At 43.3% G+C, this 22,213-nt stretch overlaps 1 protein-coding gene across 1 annotated transcript; it reads right to left on the reverse strand.

Annotated features, from left to right (window-relative positions):
* Positions 1 to 832: 832 nt before the first annotated feature.
* Positions 833 to 11,175, reverse strand: LOC135545814 (endoplasmic reticulum membrane adapter protein XK-like). Its single transcript, XM_064973720.1, has 3 exons — positions 10,090 to 11,175; positions 3,608 to 3,867; positions 833 to 3,522 (listed from the first exon to the last, which is right to left on the reverse strand). Exons 1-3 carry the CDS (start codon positions 10,437 to 10,439, stop codon positions 2,684 to 2,686), a joined length of 1,449 nt encoding a protein of 482 aa, XP_064829792.1. The 5' UTR covers positions 10,440 to 11,175; the 3' UTR covers positions 833 to 2,683.
* Between the last annotated feature and the right edge of the window lie 11,038 nt (positions 11,176 to 22,213).

A 22,213-nucleotide genomic window follows, 5' to 3' on the forward strand; every position in this document is an offset into this window, starting at 1 on the left:
AAACTGCATAAACGGTGTACTTTTTCATATGAATTCTATTTAAAAACTAGACTAACAGGGGACTTTCCATTACACAGGCAACTGTGATTAGTCAATAGAACTAACAGGGGTGTGCTTGCTTTAAACATGGTTGCATCATGTAGGCCCGGGAATGGGAATGGCCTGTGCCCAAAACCCTTAAGTTATATTCAGTCTAGCCTGTCATTACTATTTGATTTATTCGTCAATAATGATGGATTTAAAAGGCCTAGGTATCCTAGCCAACCGAAGTTTGAATATAAACCACATTTTATCTTAACACAGATCAATTGGCTTAGGCTATAAACACAGTATGATTGATTTGCAGTTTTAAAAGCCCATCTGCCATAAATTGTCCTTCTTTCTCTTAAACAATGGGGATGACCCAGAAAGACAAGTTCCAGGCTTGTTCTTCTGGAATTCCTTCCCGTTTTTCACCAACAAAACAAAAATATTTCTCTCAGCTAAGCTACTTTAGAGCAGGCTCAACTTGTCCAACAGCTCAGTTCACCTGCCCCAGGCAATAGTACAACCCTTAAGGTCCCTGCTACAACTTGGTTCAGGAGTTTTGCCAAGGGACCTGTGGTGCCAGCGCTGATGAACACCTCAGAGCGTTGGGCCAATAAACAAAATGTTGCTGGATCGAATCCCCGAACTGACAAGGTACAAATCTGTATACTTCAGTTGAATGCATTCAGTTGTACAACTGACTAGGTATCCCCCTTTCCTTTCATGTTTAACTTCCGATCTATAAAGGTTTTTCGGGAAAGCTATACCATAGGCTACTATTATAATAATTAACGACATAATATGATATATATATAACAGCATTTTTTATTCAACAAATTTACATTCAAGTAACAATGCAAAAGATAAAGCACTTAAACATACTATTGAAACAGACCATACAAAACAAAAACAGGGATTAAATGCACTTCAATGCTACAGACATAAGGTACCAATAAGGCATCAAGTTCTTTATATTAAGTCCTCATTGAAAGTAAAAAGATATGTTCTGAATTGCATTTAAATTACAATATATTTACAAGGACAGTGTGATTACATAAGATCTATTGGCTCTTCAACCCACTTCAAAAGGATCACTGTGAGACTCAATTTGCCTTTTAACCACTGTGTTTGCAAAGGAACAAAATCAAGGGCAAACTGATACTACACAGCCAGATACACTGAAACAATATATAAAACGCAACATGTAAAGTGTTGGTCCCATGTTTCATGAGCTGAAATAAAAGATCCCAGAAATGTTCCATATTTCTCATAAAAGAAGGGCACAGATTTGTTTACATCCCTGTTAGTGAGCATTTATCCTTTGCCAAGATAATCCATCCACCTGACAGGTGTGGCATATCAAGAAGCTGATTAAACAGCATGATCATAACACAGGTGCACCTTGTGCTGGAGACAAACGGCCTCGAAAGTGTGCAGTTGTCACAACGCAATGCCACAGATTTCTCAAGTTGAGGGAGTGTGCAATTGGCATGCTAACTGCGGCAATGTCTACCAAAGCTGTTGCCAGATAATTTAATGTTAATTTCTCTACCATAAGCCACCTCCAATGTCATTTTAGAGAATGTGGCAGTACGTCCAACCGGCCTCACAACCACAGACCACGTGGAACCACGCCAGCCCAGGACCTCCACATCTGGCTTCTTCACCTGTTGGATCGTCTGAGACCAGCCACCAGGACAGGTGACGAAACTGAGGAATATTTCTGGTCTGTAATAAAGCCCTTTTGTGAAGAAAAACTCATTCTGATTGGCTGGGACTGGCTCCCAATGGGTGGGCCTATGCCCTCCCATGGCTGTGCCCCTGCCCAGTAATGTGAAATCCATAGATTAGAGTCAAATTCATTTAGTTAAATTGACTGATTTCCTTACATGAACTGTAACTCAGTAAAATTGTTGAAACTGTTGCGTTTACATTTTTGTTCAGTATAATACAAACCATTCATTACAGTGGGTGGAGTGGGGTATGAGGAAGGTAGCTCGGATTTCATCGAACCTTTTATTTCCCCCATCTTACATATGGGCGTGCAGATGAAAAAGAACCCTAATGCAACATCTGGAGTTTGTTCATTAAGTAAACCCCCGAGAACGTAAGCAGGGGAAGTCCCAGTTTAAAGGGCAAATCAGTCCTCTAGGGCCGGAGACACTTGGCATACTTCCCACACACCTGGCCCCACTGTATCTGACCCTGTGCTGCTCTCTCAAGGCTGCCTTTGTGCATCACACCGGCATATCTTAACAGAGTACATTCTTTGGACTCCCTTGACCCACTGTCTCTCTACCTGTACAGTAGATGTCCAGTACAAACGGTGCACTCGTCAGTAACCCATTTCCCATTCAACAACAGTGATGTAACATTGTCTATATCATGGCTTATCTTTTTAAGTCCAAGGCTCTGCGTGCACGTGTTATTCTAAAACGAGCAGCATCGATAAAATCATGGCACCAATTTGAAATGCGCTTAGCTAACCACTTGAGACCAACTTGTTCTCTGTGCACTGCAGTACAGAATGAGCTGCTCTGTCCATCTCCTAATCTGCACCACTCACAGTATAACAGTCCTGAGTGTACGCAGCCATTAGTTCAGTAGCTGCACCAAGCAGTGGCTCCATATCATCAAATCACCATGTGGGGCCTTCTCAAGCTGCCTCCATGTCTTCAACGATTGCCGTCTCGTGCTCCCCCAGCTGGCTGGTGAGGTCAGTGGGTTGCAGGTCTGGCGGCTCCAGTTGCACCAGCACCATGGTGGCAGTGGTGGAATAGGAGTGGGGATGCCCCTCCCCCGCACTCCCCACACCCCTCCGACAGCAGCAGACACAGGCCAGGCAGTCGTGCACGTTGTGCCTGAAGAGACGCCGGCACGGGTGGCAGAACTGGTAGAAGAGTAGCATGAAGAGCACGGCCAGGCTGTAGCAGATGAGCAGCTGGGCCACCAGCAATGGGGCGCACACGTACGAGTAGAAGTCTGACTTGTAGAAGTACCAGAGGGCGATGAGCACGCTGTTCTCCAGGAAGCGTCCGCCGTAGTAGGCGGCCAGGCGTCCCCAGTGCTGCTTCATCTCGATGAGGTCGCGGTGGCCCAGGTCTAGCTGCACGGCCGACCAGCAGAAGACGTTGATGCAGGCGTACAGGAAGGTGACCAGCGACAGCACCACCGTGGTGCCCAGCTTGCTAAAGTTATTCTCCACGTTGTCGGGCAGCGATGCGCGTCGAGCCCAAAACTCGGCCCAGGGCTGCAGGAAGAAGAAAAGCAGGTTGCCCAGGCCCACGAGGATCACCCAATAGGTGAGCGCGGAGCTGAACAACACCAGGGAGGTGACGCGTGTGGCGATCTCCAGGCCCCGCCACAGGATCATGCAGAGGTAGGCGGCTGGGCGCAGCCGCACCTTGTAGTCGTCGTAGCGGATGTTGATGGCCAACACGCTGCACACCAGGGCCCCGTAGGTGATGGAGATGAGGCAGATGACCATCAAAGTCACTGGAATGAACACAGAGACAAAAGCACTCGTTAGACCCTCCAAAACAGTAGCATTCGCCATGAATGCCATCAAGAGGACTCTTACGTCTGATAGGGAGGAAGTACTTCTCCTGGATGTTGGCGTACAGCTGCAGGGTGAGCTGGGGGGTGGATCCCAGGAAGGCCTGGATGACGGCGGTGCGTTTGAAGGCGTTACGGTGGGTGGCGAGCTTGCGCTCCGAGTGGCCAATCTCCCACTCCATGGGCGTGGCCTGGTCCTTCTTCAGCTTGATCTTCCTGGAGATGGTCACATACGGCTCCTCCTCTTTACCCGCTTTGAAGTAAACCACCAGAGCCTCAAAACACCTGAGGAAAGGAGAGAATGGAGTAATACCACAGCCACCAGAGGGCAGTACAGGCTGACAAAAAAAAACTAAGATTGGAAGAACAAAAACAATCACATGATTTGATTATCATTCAATATTTTCATCAATAAATATTACATTTTGCTTCATATTTAAAATGTAAAAAAATGCAACATTGCTATATGGCTCCACCAAAGGGCTAAAAATAAACTGAGTCTGACACTGCATGTACAAAACATTAGGAACACCTGCTCTTTCCATGACAGACTGACCAGGTGAATCCAGGTGGAAGCTATGATCCCTTATTGATGTTACTTGTTAGAGCCACTTCTATCAGTGTAGATGAAGGGGAGGAGACCGGTTAAAGAAGGATGTTTAAGTCTTGAGACATAGAAGACAAAATATTAGGGCAAGACAAAATATTTAAAGTGCCTTTGAACCGGGTATGGTGGTAGTAGGTCCAGACATCCAGCCAACTTCACACAACTATGGGAAGCCTTGGAGTCCACATGGGCCAGCATTCCTGTGGAACGCTTGCGACACCTTGTAGTCCATGCCCCAACAAATTGAGTCTGTTCCGAGCACAGAAGGAGGAGTTGCGACTCAATATTAGGAAGGTGTTCCTAATGGTTTGTACACTCAGTGTATTCAGTACTGAAACCTAAGCAGTGTGTTCCCTTGCCCTTCACAGAGGTAAATGACAGAAAGAAGTTAACACTGCACACAAATAGCACCAACATGTTGTTTAGCACTACTTAAAGCTGCTTATGTTGAGTAGTACCAGTGCAGTGGATAGCTGTATACAAGGCAATCCATAACTTCTAAGCCAGGGATCATCAACTAGATTCAGCCGCGGGCTGTTTTGTTCTTGAGTGGATGGTCGGTGGGGCCGGAACATAATTACTAATACTTTGTAGACTGCAAATTGATTGTAAGAAGCCCAAACAGATATGTTTGACTAAAACATAATAATTTCAAACTTTGCATGCGATCACGTCGTCTGTCTATTATGCATGGGACTACTTCGTAAGAGATTTCTTAAATTAAAATCACTTGGAGCTGATTTCCTGGTGTTTTTTTACAACAATGACAATTCCACACAATGTTTTCAATTTTTTGTTCAGAAAACTAGGGAGGCCAAATAAAACCACCTGCAAACCAAATTCGGCCTATGGGCCACCAGTTGGGGAACCCTGGTCTAAGGTATTCACACTCAACCAAGTAAATCACACAGTGTTTGTCTTGTCTTTCAGACCAAAACATCTACTTTGGACATGGGCTTAGAGGAGAGAACATAGACAGGCTAGCTACTAGTATTCTCTTCCTGCTAGCTCAGCTGTGGGCTGCTTCAGGACACCATATCCAGCCGTCAGCCATTTACAGACGGTGGCTGTTGTGGTGCTGGTGGAATCACGTTCGCTGTGACCTTACAGTGCACAACCAAAACAAGAGCCTCTCGTCTTTGACTTCAATTCTCTCGGAACCGAGAGACATGCGGGAGGGGCACAAGCCACCCCTCATCTCTCCAGTGGTACTATTGGTAGCCTATGCAAAAAACTGTCGGAGAGTTTTATGACTGGTCTACAGATGGGAGGCGGTAGCGGTCACAAGACTATGATTTTCTGATTGATTTCCAGGGAAGCTTGGCATCATAATGCAGCTAAGAATGCATGCTGGAGTCAGACCAGCCAGCCGGAAATTCAGGTTCTGAATGACTAAGAAACAATGTATTTCACTTAGAGGAAAAAGCACAGCTGTGGAAAAGGTTGGTTGACAGAATCAATATGCCTGATGTCCACAGCAGCATCTAAATGGTACCATCAGGCAAAGCAAAAGTGCCTACTGCCAGGTAATTACTCCCTGGCCATAAAAACCACTTTGCTCTCTGCTTAGGCTACCAGTACTTGTAAAGAGTACAAAGTAAAACACACATGCACACATGCAATAAGGAACTACCTTAAATCTGTAGTAGCTTCATCCATTTTTCGACTTACAAATTAATGATATGTAGCCTACCCAGAGATTCTTGAATATAACTTATAAATGCCTCATGAGCTTAGTTCAACTGTCATACCCCATCAGAACCCAAAATATAAGCCTGTTTTACTCCAATGTAAATAAACATTGCTTAGCTTTATAATTTTATATCATGGATGGTCAAGTCCTGGCATCCATAGCTCTGTCTATGAATTTGAGTGGTTACATTTCTCCAGCCTCATTCCTCAGCTTTTTAGCAAAACAGTGGCGGTGAGATTGCTTTTTATTGTTTCAACTGCTGATTGCCACTTTAAGACATGAGCTGCAGTTCAAGCAACCGTTGCAGTGGTCTTTCATCAAAAAAGCCACAAGGGTAGTTTCATCATCAGGAAATCCTCTCAGCATGTTCCTTGAGAGACAGTAGAGACTCTCACCTCGTTCTGGTTAACAACCGTAATTTGGCATAACACCCACAAGATGCATTGGGGCTAAGGACATACAGACACCAACCTTTCTTCGTTGTCTGTAAACATCGTTTCAGTGCTGCATGCTGGGAAAGGGAGATTGCTATCAACTAAGTATGTAGCTACTTCTGCCTCAGGGGAGGAATATATTCTCTCAGAGACAAGCTGTGACAAGGTCCACTCAAGCAAGGAACCAACCTGACACTACAGGGATTCCCAGATGGCCATGTTACACAACATCTTGTCAACAGATTATCTAAGATATAGATTGCCAGACACATTCATATAGTGAAACAGTACTTTGTGTTAAGTTTACAGATATGCAAGTAACAAGACAAACACTAGACTGTGAGGTAGAGTCCTTGCCTATGACAAGGTAAAGCAAGCCTTGCAGCCAGCAGCATTTCAACCCTTGGTCGGAGTTGCTAAGAAACCTGCTATATCGCAATGCGTCAACACTGATAATGATCTGTGATTTTATCATCCACCAAACTCCACAGGAAGTGCACAGCTGATAAGAAAAAAAAGTGTTATTGTCACATACACTAGAGAGGTTCAGTGAAATGTGCTGTTTTACAGGGTCAGCCATAGTACTACCCCGCCCCTGGAGAAAATTAGGGTTAAGTGCCTTGCTCAAGGGCACAGAGATTATTTTCACCTTGTCGGCTCAGGTATTCAAACTAGCGACCTTTCGGTTACTGACGCAACTCTAACCGCTAGGCTACCTGCCGCCCCAAGATCAGCGCAAAAGCTCAGATGGGACAGTGGGAGTAAGTAACTAATGCACATCTGTTTCTCTAGTGCAGGGGTCTCCAACAGGTCGATTGCGAGTTACCAGTACCTTGCAGCCCACCTAGGAGTAGCTCGCCAAACAATTCTGAAGTATATGCAACTTTCACATGTTCTACCGCAAACTGACATAAACAAATCTCCCAAGTAGGCTATCAGACACCGCAAGCAGACAGAAGAATGTGCCTATTTCAAAACTATATATATAAAAAAAAGTGTAGCTCGCAAGATAATTTTTTTAAAGTAGCTCTTATACCACGAAAAGGTTGGAGACCCCTGATCTAGTGCCTCTCTGTTTGACACAGTTAACCATCCACTTAGAAAGAAAATAGGGTTTGAGGCAGGGAGTTAATTATATGAAGCTTCCTGCCCAAGGGAACCACATCTCCAGACAAGCCAACCTCCAGAGTATAATTATAGAACTGTGTAGCTGTAGCACAACAACCCTGAAACTAAACCTTGATCTGGTTCTACTGGAAACTGAAGGGCTGCTTCTCACTGGTTAGCACAGTGAGGGAGTGGGGGAGCAGGGCTGTTAACAGTGGGCCAATGTCATGTGCTGGCTTGGCAAATGCCTGCTCGTCAGTCACTTGATTTGTCATAAAGCTGTGGTGCTCAAGTACTATTTGAGGAGGTCCGGTCACAAATTTCCTAGGTATTAAAGGTCCGGATGGGTAATGTAATTTATCGACATAGCAACAAACCTAGTAACCTCAAACTGTTCACACCCCTTTAGCTGGAAGAGAGAAAATGTTGCAGTTTTAAAGCTAATTTTCTGCAATTCAATGCATTCTTCCATGTCTTATTTGTGTTTATATGATACCATGGGTTGAAGCACAACCAAGTTTTTTTTTAAATGACAAAATCTTCCTTGTCATTTTTTTCTTCTTTTTTTGGGGGCCCGCAGTCCTTATTGACCCCATTCTGGATCCGGGCCACCAGTTGAGTATGGGGGCCATAAAGGGTGCAGCCACTACAGCCAAAGAGATCACGATAAAAATGACCTTTGAATTGACGAGATATGCGCTGTAAAAGTACGGTATTCTGGGATGTATTCTAATCTTAGGATATTATAAAATCTGTAAAACATTTAACAATTTAAAAAATATTGATAGTGTGTTTTCATGCAGTAAATCTGCTACTCTAGAGGAATCTGGAGGGATATGACACAGGTCACTGCTTCCACATCCCAGTCAGAGGCTCCACTAGAAATTTGAATACTTGACACAGTGGTTTCTACCACACATGGCTGATAGTCACACTTCACTAAATGGATCACATTCACCTCACAGATTCAAGGCAGTTCCTTGATGTGGAAAATATTCAATGCAGAACGACAATAATGAATTATAGGAAACACTATTATTCTACTTTTCTGGGTCTTTTGTTATCTGTAATGTTATCCATTGTACACCATATGGAATGGTAACCCACGCAGAGCTAAAGACAACATGCCAAAGGCCTTCTTCTTGCAGTGTTAAAGGGCCATACCCTCAGCTATCTACAAGGCCTACGGTGTAGAGCTGGGACGATAAACCGACAATTATCAACACCGACCACTTATCGCAGACATTTTGCTGATGTCATTTATTGTAGAGAAACATGACATTTTAAATTAAATAAGTTTGCTAATATGGGTGATTGTTAATGTGACAATTTATGGCGACAACCATCAAACTACTAGTAGTTTAAAAGAGTAATACTACATTTGCACATTAATGTTATATACTTATCGTTAACACATCAATTCATAGTGCTATGGATTTTTGCCCATATCGTCCAGCTCTACTACAATGGATCAAATGAGTAAAATCCAAGAGTAAAATCCAAGGTACGGTTGACAAACCAAAGCTCACCAACAGTGTCACTCAAGATATGCCCCGTTTCTAAACAGCTACCAAAGACTCCCCTTGAACTTTATTTTACAAGTGACAAATGGCTCACGGTTTGTTCAACAGGTTTAGCTAAGAGTGATTTGTATTTAAAGAATTAAGTGAGGGGACTTTCAGCGTTTGAGCAGCAATGGAAGCCTTCAAAGGGTGGGCATTTCACACCAAAGCAAAAGGAGAGATACGGTTCTCTCATTTCAGCCAATTAGATATGTGAAACAAATTAAATAAAAAGTGTCTTATCAAAACTAAGACATACATTTCTGTATACCAATGGCATTGACCTCAAATGGGGCCTCACTCCTTACAACTTGTCACTTTGCACTGACAGCTCAAACACCCAATTAGAAGTGGGCTGACACCAAGAAGCAGCTGTATCCACAGTCGACTACACGACTGGCATGTCTGACAAAGGTGTGAATGAGAGGGTCCATCTGAACCCACTTCACATCCGGTCAAACAGGTTTGAAGAGGCAGGAAAACACACGGCCTAATTTATAGGATAACCGAGTAAACATTGTAGAGCGTTTCCTAGTATGCCTGCAGTACTGTAGCGGGAAAGAACGTCGTTTCGTGAGGGCTCATGAGTGCAGTATGTTGCAAATACTGCGTCCAAATTAAGTATTTGTTTACTGCAGTAATTTTGCAATACACTGCAGTTTAATTACTGCATCCAAAACACCACAGTCAACTGCAGTTACTGCACTTTTACTGCAGTGTCAAAACTGAAATATTTTTTGTAAGGCGGGGGTATAGTGTTCTACACTATGTCAGGCAGTAGAACGCTCATATATAAACCATTTTACACGTTACCCTCTCTCCTTCGAGAAGCATCTTCCCGCACAGTCCCACCTGACAACAGGTACGCTTCCCCAACACCCCGCCCGAGACCACCAAATTGGAATGATCTCACCAATGTAGCCGGAGAGAGAACAGCTGATTGGGGGCAAGATTCTACTGTGCAGAGGTGAGCGCTCTACTGCCGAACGCCTGGGCGGCAGTAGACAACTCACATTACAGTACAACTCAGCACTATGCTTCAAGTCCTCCTAGTTGCGGTCCGAAGCTACTCAGCACTGTAATTACTTGTGGTACTATACCTACCTAATAAGTGGGCCCATGAGTAGTAGATGCAAGAAGAGGACGAGGGGGCGGTCTCTTCCTAAGTCTCTATGAATGAAAGTCAGCGCCAACTGAGTCAATACAGCGGGCACCAACATGAAGGTGATGGTTGACCCCATCCAGATGTCGTCATCGCTCTTGTGGTAAACGTTGCAAAGCACCGCTGCGCAGACAAACTCTGCACAATACAACAATGTGGCCAACACTACGCTGAAAGGGGGCTGAATGTTACTGTGGTTGACAACCAACACGACTCCATTTTCAGAGGTGGATTCATGGTGGGATTGCTCGACGTCAGAGATATGTTCGACGTGGTCGACCTCTTCTGCCATGGCCCTCTCACTGAACAAAAACAACGTCAGATAATTGAGAACTGTAGGGCGGATGGATGGCTCCGTTTTATGCAGGAAAGTAGGCAATGGATTGCAGTGTCACATTGTATCCTTATTCAGACATAATGTATCAATTTCTTCAAACAAAGCAGGTCAGTTTTATCATTCATGAGCATATAAAGTGTCAAACAACGTCTACAATTGTTTCCTCGTTAAATGTTTGCTTCGGTAGGTCCCTGCTTTCGTCAAATTTCAATACACAACAAGAACTCGTTACAGTTCAGCATGACGCGCTCTCTTGTGCTTATTTTCATTCCGTTTACAAACAGTTTCGACACCATGGCCACTATAAAATAAAAACAGCATCGTATCTCTCCGGTAGCCTTCCAAGTCAAGACCGGGTGGTTGTACGTGTAAACACCAGTCATTGTCAAAGATTTGCATTGCGCTCGAAACTTTCTTTGCCAAAGACATGCATGCAGCTGATGTCCGCCTGCAATTGTTGTGCTCAGTGCCCCCCATTTACCCCCAAAGCGACGTCAAATGTTGTATCCTTATCAACACCGAAACAATCCATCCACTGTAGTGTCCCATTGCAAATTTGAATGTTTTCGTTAGCTCGGCTAGTGATCAAGAAAGCAAAGCATGTGTCTGAACGGGTCTCCTATTTTTTTCTTCTTTCTATGGACGTGTTTGTAGGGTAGGGGCAGTGCTACCGCTCACAGCCCCTGGGTCCTAGGCCCGGTTGGCTCCTTCTTCTATGATATAATGGAGGTCCCCAAACAATCGTGTAACTGTATGCCGCCACCTACTGTGCTGGAATGTACGATCATTCATGATCTGCCCAATTCTGCACAACCAAAATTATTAGTTTTAGAACACCAACTCATTCAAGGGTTTTTCTTTTCTTTATTTAGACTATTTTCTACATTGTATAATAATAGTGAAGACATCAAAACTATGAAATAACACATGGAATCATGTAATAACCAAAAAAGTGTTAAACAAATAAAAATATGTTTGCACACTCTTGGCATTCTCTCAACCAGCTTCATGAGGTAGTCACCTGGAATGCATTTCAATTAATATGTGTGCCTTAAAAGTTCATTTGTGGAATTTCTTTCCTTCTTAATGCGTTTGAGCCAATCAGTTGTGTTGTGACAAGGTAGGGGTGGTATACAGAAGATAGCCCTATTTGGTAAAATACCAAGTCCATATTATGGCAAGAACAGTTCAAATAAGCAAAGAGAAACGACAGTCCATCATTACTTTAAGACATGAAGGTCAGTGAATACAGAACATTTCAAGAGCTTTGAAGGTTTCTTCAAGTGCAGTCGCAAAAACCATCAAGCGCTATGATGAATCTGGCTCTCATGAGGACCGCCACAGGAAAGGAAGACCCAGAGTTACCTCTGCGGCAGAAGATAAGTTCATTAGAGTTAACTGCATCTCCGATTGCAGCCCAAATAAATGCTTCACATAGTTCAAGTAACAGACACATCTCAACATCAACAGTTCAGAGGAGACTGCATGAATCAGGCCTTCATGGTCGAATTGCTGCAAAGAAACCACTACTAAAGGACACCAAGAAGAAGAAGAGACTTGCTTGGGACAATAAATATGAGAAATGTGTTCTTTAGTCTGGAGTCCAAATTCAAGATTTATGGTTCCAACCGCCGTGTCTTTGTGAGATGCGGTGTGGGTGAACGGATTATCTCCGCATGTGTATTTCCCACCGTAAACCATGGAGGAGGAGGTGTTATGGTGTGTGGGTGCTTTTCTGGTGACATTGTTTGTGATTTATTTTGAATTCAAGGCACTCTTAACCAGCATGGCCATCATGGCATTTTGCAACGATATGCCATTCCATCTGGTTTGGGCCTCCAGGCTGTGTAAGGGCTATTATATCTAGAAAGAATGTGATGAGAGTTGCATTAGAAGACCTGGTTTCCACAATCCCCCGACCTCAACCAATTGAGAGGGTTTGGGATGAGTCGGACCGCAGAGTGGAAAAGCATTCCAGATGAAGCTGGTTGAGAGAATGCCAAGCGTGTGCAAAGCTGTCATCAAGGCAAAGGGTGGCTACTTTGAAGAATCTCAAATATAAAACATATTTTGATTTGTTTAACATTTTTTTGTCATTACATGACTCCATATGTGGTATTTCATAGTTGTGATGCCTTCACTATTATTCTACAATGCAGAACATAGTATAAATATAGAAAAACCCTTGAATGAGTAGGTGTTCTAAAACTTTTGACCAGTAGCATATATAATAATAATAATTCAAAACCAAATAAATCCCTAACTTCTACCCCCCTCCTCCCCAACCCCATTAAACTTTATCTATATGATACTGAAACACTCCACCCATCGGATTGTTCAGCATATAAACAACCATTTCAACAGTAACATCTGTTACCCCCAATATGTCTTTTGCCGTCTCCACAATAACCTTCAACCTGGTATTTTGATATTGATAACCTTACCAATAAAAGTTATGAAGTCAACTTTATTCATTAGTAAAGTATCCTTTGATGCTACACATTGATGAGCACAACATTTCTGAACAGGCCTCAAAACCCTGCCAGGACCATGAGAAGCATCAGCCCTGACAGTAGGTCCACTTACTACAGGTACATCCATGTAATCTCCATCAGTCCCCACTGTAGTTCTAGCAATCTGTTTCACAGCCTCTTCATATGACACATCATGACTGATCCTATATCTCTGAGCTTCTCTAGCCTCTCTCTGTACCTGGCATCCACCAAATACTACACTGTGTTCACCCCACATGTACAGCACTTAACCTTCACATTGCTTCTACATTCCCAGTAATCATGTTCCCATCCACACTTGGCACATCTTTTCTTTCCTTTACACTGAGCAACTACAAGTACATGTCCCATTCTTTGACATTTAAAGCATTGCAGTGGATATGGGACAAATTCTCTCACATTGAAACTAAGGAATTTTATCTGTACTTTTCCCAGCAAGACTTTCTCCTACCTCAGCATCACTGATAAGCTTTCACTTCTTTGACCCTCTTTCCTACTGATGAACCCTTTGGCCTCAATCACTCTGCCTCCCATCACATTTCCTTTAATAGCATCTGTGGACATACACTACAGTTCAAAAGATTGGGGTCACTTAGAAATGTAATTGTTTTTGAAAGAAAAACAACTTTTTTGTCCATTAAAATAACATCAAATTGATCAGAAATACAGTGTAGACATTGATAATGTTGTAAATGACTATTGTAGCTGGAAACTGCTGATTTTGAACATAATATCTACATACAGAGGCCCATTATCAGCAACCATCACTTCTGTGTTCCAATGACACGTTGTGTTAGCTAATCCAAGTTTATAATTTTAAAAGGCTAATTGATCATTAGAAAACCCGTTTGCAATTATGTTAGCACAGCTGAAAACTGTTGTCCTGATTAAAGAAGCAATACAACTGGCCTTCATCAGATTTGTTGAGTATCTGGAGCATCAGCATTTGTGGGTTCGATTACAGGCTCAAAATGGCCAGAAACAAAGGACTTTCTTCTGAAACTCATCAGCCTATTCTTGTTCTGAGAAATGAAGGCTATTCCATGCTAGAAAATGCCAAGAAACTGAAGATCTTGTACAACGCTGTGTACTGCTCCCTTCACAGAATAGCGCAAACTGGCTCTAACCAGAATAGAAAGAGGAGTGGGAGGCCCTGGTGCACAACTGAGCAAGAGGACAAGTACATTAGAGTGTATAGTTTGAGAAACAGACAACTCACAAGTCCTCAACTGACAGCTTCATTAAATAGTACTCGCAAAAAACACCAGTCTCAACGTCAACAGTGAAGAGGCCACTCCGGGATGCTGGCCTTCTTGGCAGAGTTCCTCTGTCCAGTGTCTGTGTTCTTTTGCCCATCTTAATTTTTTATTTTTATTGGCCAGTCTGAGAAATGTATTTTTCTTTGCAACTCTGCCTAGAAGGCCAGCATCCCGGAGTTGCCTCTCACTGTCAAGGGGTCTGAATACTATCCGAATGCAATGTACATGTCATGTAGTACAATAAACCTAGGAACTGGTTCAGTCATAGACTGTGAAGATGGTAAATTACATTTTAATGGCATCGGACCGAGGCTCTGCATCTGTCCTCGTGCTCCTAGACCTTAGTGCTGCTTTTGATACCATCGATCACCACATTCTTTTGGAGAGATTGGAAACCCAAATTGGTCTACACGGACAAGTTCTGGCCTGGTTTAGATCTTATCTGTCGGAAAGATATCAGTTTGTCTCTGTGAATGGTTTGTCCTCTGACAAATCAACTGTAAATTTCGGTGTTCCTCAAGGTTCCGTTTTAGGACCACTATTGTTTTCACTATATATTTTACTTCTTGGGGATGTTATTCGAAAACATAATGTTAACTTTCACTGCTATGCGGATGACACACAGCTGTACATTTCAATGACAAATTGCCCTTGCTAGAAGCATGTGTTTCAGACATAAGGAAGTGGATGGCTGCAAACGTTCTACTTTTAAACTCGGACAAAACAGAGATGCTTGTTCTAGGTCCCAAGAAACAAAGAGATCTTCTGTTGAATCTGACAATTAATCTTAATGGTTGTACAGTCGTCTCAAATAAAACTGTGAAGGACCTCGGCATTACTCTGGACCCTGATCTCTCTTTTGAAGAACATATCAAGACCATTTCAAGGACAGCTTTTTTCCATCTACGTAACATTGCAAAAATCAGAAACTTTCTGTCCAAAAATGATGCAGAAAAATTAATCCATGCTTTTGTCACTTCTAGGTTAGACTACTGCAATGCTCTACTTTCCGGCTACCCGGATAAATCACTAAATAAACTTCAGTTAGTGCTAAATACGGCTGCTAGAATCCTGACTGGAACCAAAAAAATTTGATCATATTACTCCAGTGCTAGCCTCCCTACACTGGCTTCCTGTCAAAGCAAGGGCTGATTTCAAGGTTTTACTGCTAACCTACAAAGCATTACATGGGCTTGCTCCTACCTATCTCTCTGATTTGGTCCTGCCGTACATACCTACATGTACGCTACGGTCACAAGATGCAGGCCTCCTAATTGTCCCTAGAATTTCTAAGCAAACAGCTGGAGGCAGGGCTTTCTCCTATAGAGCTCCATTTTTATGGAACGGTCTGCCTACCCATGTCAGAGACGCAAACTCGGTCTCAACCTTTAAGTCTTTACTGAAGACTCATCTCTTCAGTGGGTCATATGATTGAGTGTAGTCTGGCCCAGGAGTGGGAAGGTGAACGGAAAGGCTCTGGAGCAACGAACCACCCTTGCTGTCTCTGCCTGGCCGGTTCCCCTCTTTCCACTGGGATTCTCTGCCTCTAACCCTATTACAGGGGCGGAGTCACTGGCTTACTGGGGCTCTCTCATGCCATCCCTGGAAGGGGTGCGTCACCTGAGTGGGTTGATTCACTGATGTGGTCATCCTGTCTGGGTTGGCGCCGCCCCTTGGGTTGTGCCATGGCGGAGATCTTTGCGGGCTATACTCAGCTTTGTCTCAGGATGGTAAGTTGGTGGTTGAAGATATCCCTCTAGTGGTGTGGGGGCTGTGCTTTGGCAAAGTGGGTGGGGTTATATCCTTCCTGTTTGGCCCTGTCCGGGGGTGTCCTCAGATGGGGCCATAGTGTCTCCTGACCCCTCCTGTCTCAGCCTCCAGTATTTATGCTGCAGTAGTTTATGTGTCGGGGGGCTGGGGTCAGTTTGTTATATCTGGAGTACTTCTCCTGTCCAATTCGGTGTCCTGTGTGAATCTAAGTGTGCGTTCTCTAATTCTCTCCTTCTCTCTCTCGGAGGACCTGAGCCCTAGGACCATGCCCCAGGACTACCTGACATGATGACTCCTTGCTGTCCCCAGTCCACCTGGCTGTGCTGCTGCTCCAGTTTCAACGGTTCTGCCTTATTATTATTCGACCATGCTGGTCATTTATGAACATTTGAACATCTTGGCCATGTTCTGTTATAATCTCTACCCGGCACAGCCAGAAGAGGACTGGCCACCCCACATAGCCTGGTTCCTCTCTAGGTTTCTTCCTAGGTTTTGGCCTTTCTAGGGAGTTTTTCCTAACCACCGTGCTTCTACACCTGCATTGCTTGCTGTTTTGGGTTTTAGGCTGGGTTTCTCTACAGCACTTTGAGATATCAGCTGATGTACGAAGGGCTATATAAATAAATTTGATTTGATTTGACTGTAAAAAAAACTTTTTCATATGTGTCATGCAGTACTAGGCTGGCTGCTAACGTTAACTACAGTAATTGTCAGTGTACAATATTTGTTCAACAGTTGTGGAAGGACTGTTAGAAAATGGTTGCAGCTGTATGTAGCCTAATAAACCTATGTCATCGAGAGTGCATTCTTATAGCCAATTTCCTTCACTATTTTCAATAAGAGTGTCGTATTTTTCACTGTTTTGGATTATAGAAAACTCAGTGGCATTGAGAGGTTGTCACAGGAAAGCGGGGCGAAAGGCAGCCTCGTGGTTAAAGCGTTGGGCCAGTAATCGAGAGGTTTCTAGATCAAATCCCCAAGCTGACAAGTTAAAAATCTGTCGTTCTGTCCCTGAACAAGGCAGTTAACCCACTGTTCCTAGGCTGTCATTGTAAATATGAATTTGTTCTTAACTGAATTGCCTAATTTAAAAAAAAAAATAGCACAATAACTCTTGGGCAATTCATTTCAGAGGGTTGTTGAAGCAGGTGAGGCAACTACAAATCCTACACTACATGACCAAAAGTATGTGGACACCTGCTCATTGAACATCTCATTCCAAAATCTTTGGCATTAATAATCCTGTTGAGTGTAGGGGGCAGTATTTTGATGTTTGGATGAAAAACGTACCCAAATTAAACTGCCTATTTCTCAGGCCCAGAATCTAGAATATGCATATAATTGTCGGATAAGGATAGAAAACACTCTAAAGTTTCCAAAACGGTAAAAATATTGTCTGTGAGTATAACAGAACTGATATTGCAGGCGAAAACCTGTGGAAAATCCAACCTGGAATTGGCTGCTATTTTGAAAGCTCCATGTTCCATAGCCTGCCTTCGCTCCATTTAAAGGGATATCAACCAGATTCCTTTTCTTATGGCTTCCCCATGGTGTGAACAGCGAGAAAGATCACATCGCGTAAGGGGATGGCTGGGTGCCAGCAGTGTTTAGCATGCGCAACAGCTTGGAGCAGACATTTTCTCTCTCCTATTGAAGAAGCTACAGTCCCGGTTGATATATTATCGATTATATATTGTAAAAACAATCTGAGGATTGATTATAAAAAACATTTGATATGTTTCTACGAACATTACGGATACTATTTGGAATTTTCGTCTGCGATGTCGTGACCGCTCGAGCCTGTGGATTTCTGAACATAACGCACCAACCAAATGGAGGTATTTTGGATATAAAAATAATCTTTATGGAACAAAAGGAACAGTTATTGTGTAACTGGGAGTCTCGTGAGTGCAAACATCCGAAGATCATCAAATGTAAGCAATTTAATTTATTGCTTTTCTGACTTTCATGACCAATCTACTTGGCTGCTAGCTGTTTGTAATATTTTGTCTACTGAGAGAGATGTCCTTACATAAATGCTTGGTATGCTTTCACCGAAAAGCTTTATTGAAGTCTGACACGCCAGGTGGATTAACAACAAGCTAAGCTGTGTTTTGCTATATTGCACTTGTGATTTCATGAAAATTAAATATTTTTAGTAATTTAATTTGAATTTGGCGCTCTGCAACTCAATGGATGTTGACGAAAATGATCCCGCTAATGGGATGGGTGCATCAAGAAGTTTTAAGATAGAGTTGGTCCCCTCTTTGCTGCCATAACAGCCTCCACTCTTCTGGGAAGGATTTCCACTAGACGTTGGAACATTGCTGGCTTGCTGTCAGCATTCCAATTCATCCCAAAGGTGTTCGATGGGATTGAGGTCAGAGCTCTGTGCAGGCCAGTCAAGTTCTTCCACAACGTTCTCGACAAACCATTTCTGTATGGATCTCACTTTGTGCACTGGGGCATTGTCATGCTGGAACAGGAAAGGGCCTTCCCCAAACTGTTGCCACAAAGTTGGAAGCACAGAATCGTCTAGAACATGGGTAGGCAACCCTGGTCCTGGAGTGTTGCAGGCACTTCATGTTTTGGATTTAACCAACCTGTAAGACCAGGTGTGTTGAATTTAGGCAATCACTGAACTGATCAATTAGCTCAGTTTGTCAGGTGTGGTGCCTAGTTGGAACAAAATTCTGCATTACCTGCGGCACTCCAGGAACAGGGTTGCCTACCCCTGGTCTAGAATGTCATTGTTTGCTGTAGGGTTAAGATGTCCCTTCACTGGAACTAAGCCCGACCCATGAAAAACAGCCCGAGACCATGATTCCTCCTCTACCAAACTTTACAGTTGGCACTATGCATTGGGGCAGGTAGTGTTCTCCTACCATATGCCAAACCCAGATTCGTCCATCAGACTGCCAGATAGTGAAGCGTGATTCATCACTCCAGGGAATGGGTTTACACTACAAAAGAGTCCAATGGCGGCCTCCCGGGTGGCACAGTGTACTGCAGCACCAGCTGTGCCACCAGAGACTCTGTGGGGCGACACACAATTGGCCTAACGTCGTCCGGGTTAGGGAGGGTTTGGTCGGTAGGGATGTCCTTGTCTCATCGCGCACCAGCGACTCCTGTGGCGGGCCGGGCGCAGTGCGCGCTAACCAAGGTTGCCAGGTGCACAGTGTTTCCTCCGACACATTGGTGCGGCTGGCTTCCGGGTTGGATGCGTGCTGTGTTAATAAGCAGTGCGGCTTGGTTGAGTTGTGTATCGGAGGACGCATGACTTTCAACCTTCGTCTCTCCCGAGCCCTTACGGGAGTTGTAGTGATGAGACAAGATAGTAGCTACTAACAATTGGATACCACGAAATTGGGGAGAAAAAAGGGGTCAAATTCAAACAACAAAATAAAGTCCAATGGCGGCAAGCTTTACACCACCCCAGTCGGTGCTTGGCATTGCACATTGTGATCTTCGGCTTGTGTGCAGCTGCTTAGGCTTGTGTGCGGCTGCCCATTTCATGAATCTCCTGATGAACAGTTCTTGTGCTGAGTTGTGCTGAGTTGCTTCCAGAGGCAGTTTGGAACTGACACACATAGGGTTGCATTTGGTTTACATTTCAATTTGGAACTATGTTTTACTTAAAAAAAAAAGACAAACGAAGTCACATCTTTTAAATGATTGGGACCCCAGGGGACCGTTTATTGTTTGCTCAGGCTGAGAGGGATCCCCTCTGCTTCTTTTGGCTTTGCCTTTTGGTCAGTGCTAAAGTGGTGTCTTTAATTTAATGTTGACTTCAATCTGGCCAATCATTTGAAACTATCTCTAAACTTGGAATTAAGATGTTGTGCTCAACAACAGAGAATGTCAAATGCAGACTGTTGTTGATAGATTTATCATCACAACTAATGTTATATAAACCATCTCATTTTTGTATTCGTATTATGACCACAGTGCACTGTTTTCCATATGAAAGCCCAAACCCAGATTAAACATTCATGTTTTTTCCAGAGCGGCACAATAACAGCTCAAAGGCACAGTGATACCCATGATGAGTCAACCCAAAATATGAGCATCACTCCCCAGTGTAACCAGATGGGTCCCAGGCAGGCAGTGCTGCATTGTGAATGGGGCTTACAAAGTCTGCTGGATGCCCTCCTGCTATTAATAATGAATGTGTGTGGCGAGACAGCGCTGTGGGTCAGTGGCTGGAGACTGTAGAGGTTGTTTACCATGTAGCAGGTCTGAGGCCCTGTCATTCGTGGCCCAGCAGGTTTTTATACCCAGAGAGGGTTTAAGATCATTTACTTTGCCCAAAATCTGTCCGTGTGAGATTAGTCCTTTTTTTGTACGGAGGTCTATGAGAGAGTGTCAAATTTTGTGAGGCTTATTTGATCGAATAGAAGTTTAGTAATGTTCTGGCTGTTACAAATGTACTTATATAAGTGGAGGTACGTGGCATTCCGGAAACTTTGAGAAAAACAACTTAGTTCTGCCTGTTGTTCATCTGCCCTCCCTATCTGCCCTCTCATTGGCTAGAATGGCCTAATAAGACTCTTAAGGGAACGTTCTCTAAAGTTGTGGGAACATTTAGTGTTAGCTGGGTCTAGCCAATCAGATCAGACGTTACAAACTCCCTATTCTGTCACTGAACAAAATGCTGAAGACAGTTTTGGCTCAGACTTCAACCAATTAAACAGTCTTAAACCATACATCCCACAGCCATTGGAGGCATGGAGGTTAAAGGGTGTACTATTCTGTCATTACAGTCACTAGTTAGTAGAACAATTTAAAGAAGCGAGACTTCAGAGGGATCATAACCCTCAGACATTCAGCTATCAGGTCTCTCTGAGATATGTTAGGTAAGTGGAGGGAATGACTATATAAGGCACGGTGTACAGCTGTTGTGTCAAGCTTTTGCTGCTGCTTTTGCCTCTGCTGCAATGTGTGCACACGTTCCTAAGTGTGTGTACTGTGGTCAGAGCCTCAGAGGAGTCTAGTCAGCAGGTGAAGCTCGTGCCTGATTGGATACAGGGGTAACGACTTAATGAGATGAAGCATGTACACAAAACACAGTTCCAGGATTTGTTCTTCCTGTTATGCGAAACATTTAAAGTAAAACAAATCTATTGACAAAAAAATAAATACCCCACAGAGTGAAAAATATTTGTCAGTCACATTTTACGTTGACTGCCTAATACTGGGACTCACTGTTTATAAACATGTTATTTTATGTAATCTATAGTGTTGTGGTTAAAAAGGTTGGCTGTGAAAAATCATGCATTTTTATCTTGAGTAGACAGACTGTGATTTGGCTGCGCTGCAAAAGATTTCCTGCCCATGTCAGCTCATCTGTGAGAAAACCACACACAGACACACAATCACAGCCCCTTGTAGTGTGAACGGTTCCATTAGACATCAAGGCCATCTAGTGGCCATTGTGATGATGTATCAACTTGTAAATATGTTACAAGGCAGCAATAATATTGTAACAAAAAAATGTAACAGAGCTACATTTACCTCATATTGCATGTTTGATTCCCATGGAAAATGATTGTGATAAGCTACTGTCATTGTTAGATTACATGAAACATTATTGTGATAAACCTCTGTCATTGTTAGATTACATGAGACGTCGTGTGCCCTAAAGTACAGTGTGATGTCATTATGCGCTGTGTGTCTTCTGTGCCAATTTGGATTTAATATTCTATCTAGAATTTCATGTGGCTCCTGTTTCCTAGGCTTTCTCCTGAGAACACCAGTGGACATGTTCTGCCTGTGAACTGAGCTGCTACTCTGAGAACACTGCTGTGTGAATTGGATATTCTGTCTTGGACTAGTGCAGCTTGGCATCATTTCTATGGTGGCCAGTGCATTTAGGTTGTTGAACATTGTTTACATAACCATGTGTACAGTAGCTACAACCTTTTTACCACTGTTAACTGATAAAGCGCTCTCTGCCATCTTCAGATTTCAGGTCGCAATTGTAAATGAGAACTTGTTCTCAACTTGCCTACCTGGTTAAATAAAGGTGAAAAAAAAATGAAAAAAGATTCAACCGTATCAATATTTTTTATTGCAGTCAGTGACATGTCTTATTGCACTTTTATGGTCTAGTTGTATGAACTCAAAATGGCCTTTTATTGCTACATTGAAATTTGTATAGAGAAAGGCAATCTTTTAAAAATGTTAA

This window comes from Oncorhynchus masou, chromosome 9 (assembly GCF_036934945.1).
Source record: "Oncorhynchus masou masou isolate Uvic2021 chromosome 9, UVic_Omas_1.1, whole genome shotgun sequence".
In the NCBI taxonomy this organism is placed as follows: domain Eukaryota; kingdom Metazoa; phylum Chordata; class Actinopteri; order Salmoniformes; family Salmonidae; genus Oncorhynchus; species Oncorhynchus masou.

What these genes read in the sequence shown, in the direction of transcription:
- LOC135545814 (XM_064973720.1), bottom strand. Translation starts at nt 10,439, where the DNA reads ATGGCAGAAGAGGTCGACCACGTCGAACATATCTCTGACGTCGAGCAA. An exon ending in CTCATGGGCCCACTTATTAG is followed by an intron (nt 3,868 to 10,089) that starts GTAGGTATAGTA and finishes TCCTTTCCTCAG; the next exon opens with GTGTTTTGAGGCTCTGGTGG. An exon ending in GTACTTCCTCCCTATCAGAC is followed by an intron (nt 3,523 to 3,607) that starts GTAAGAGTCCTC and finishes TGTTCATTCCAG; the next exon opens with TGACTTTGATGGTCATCTGC.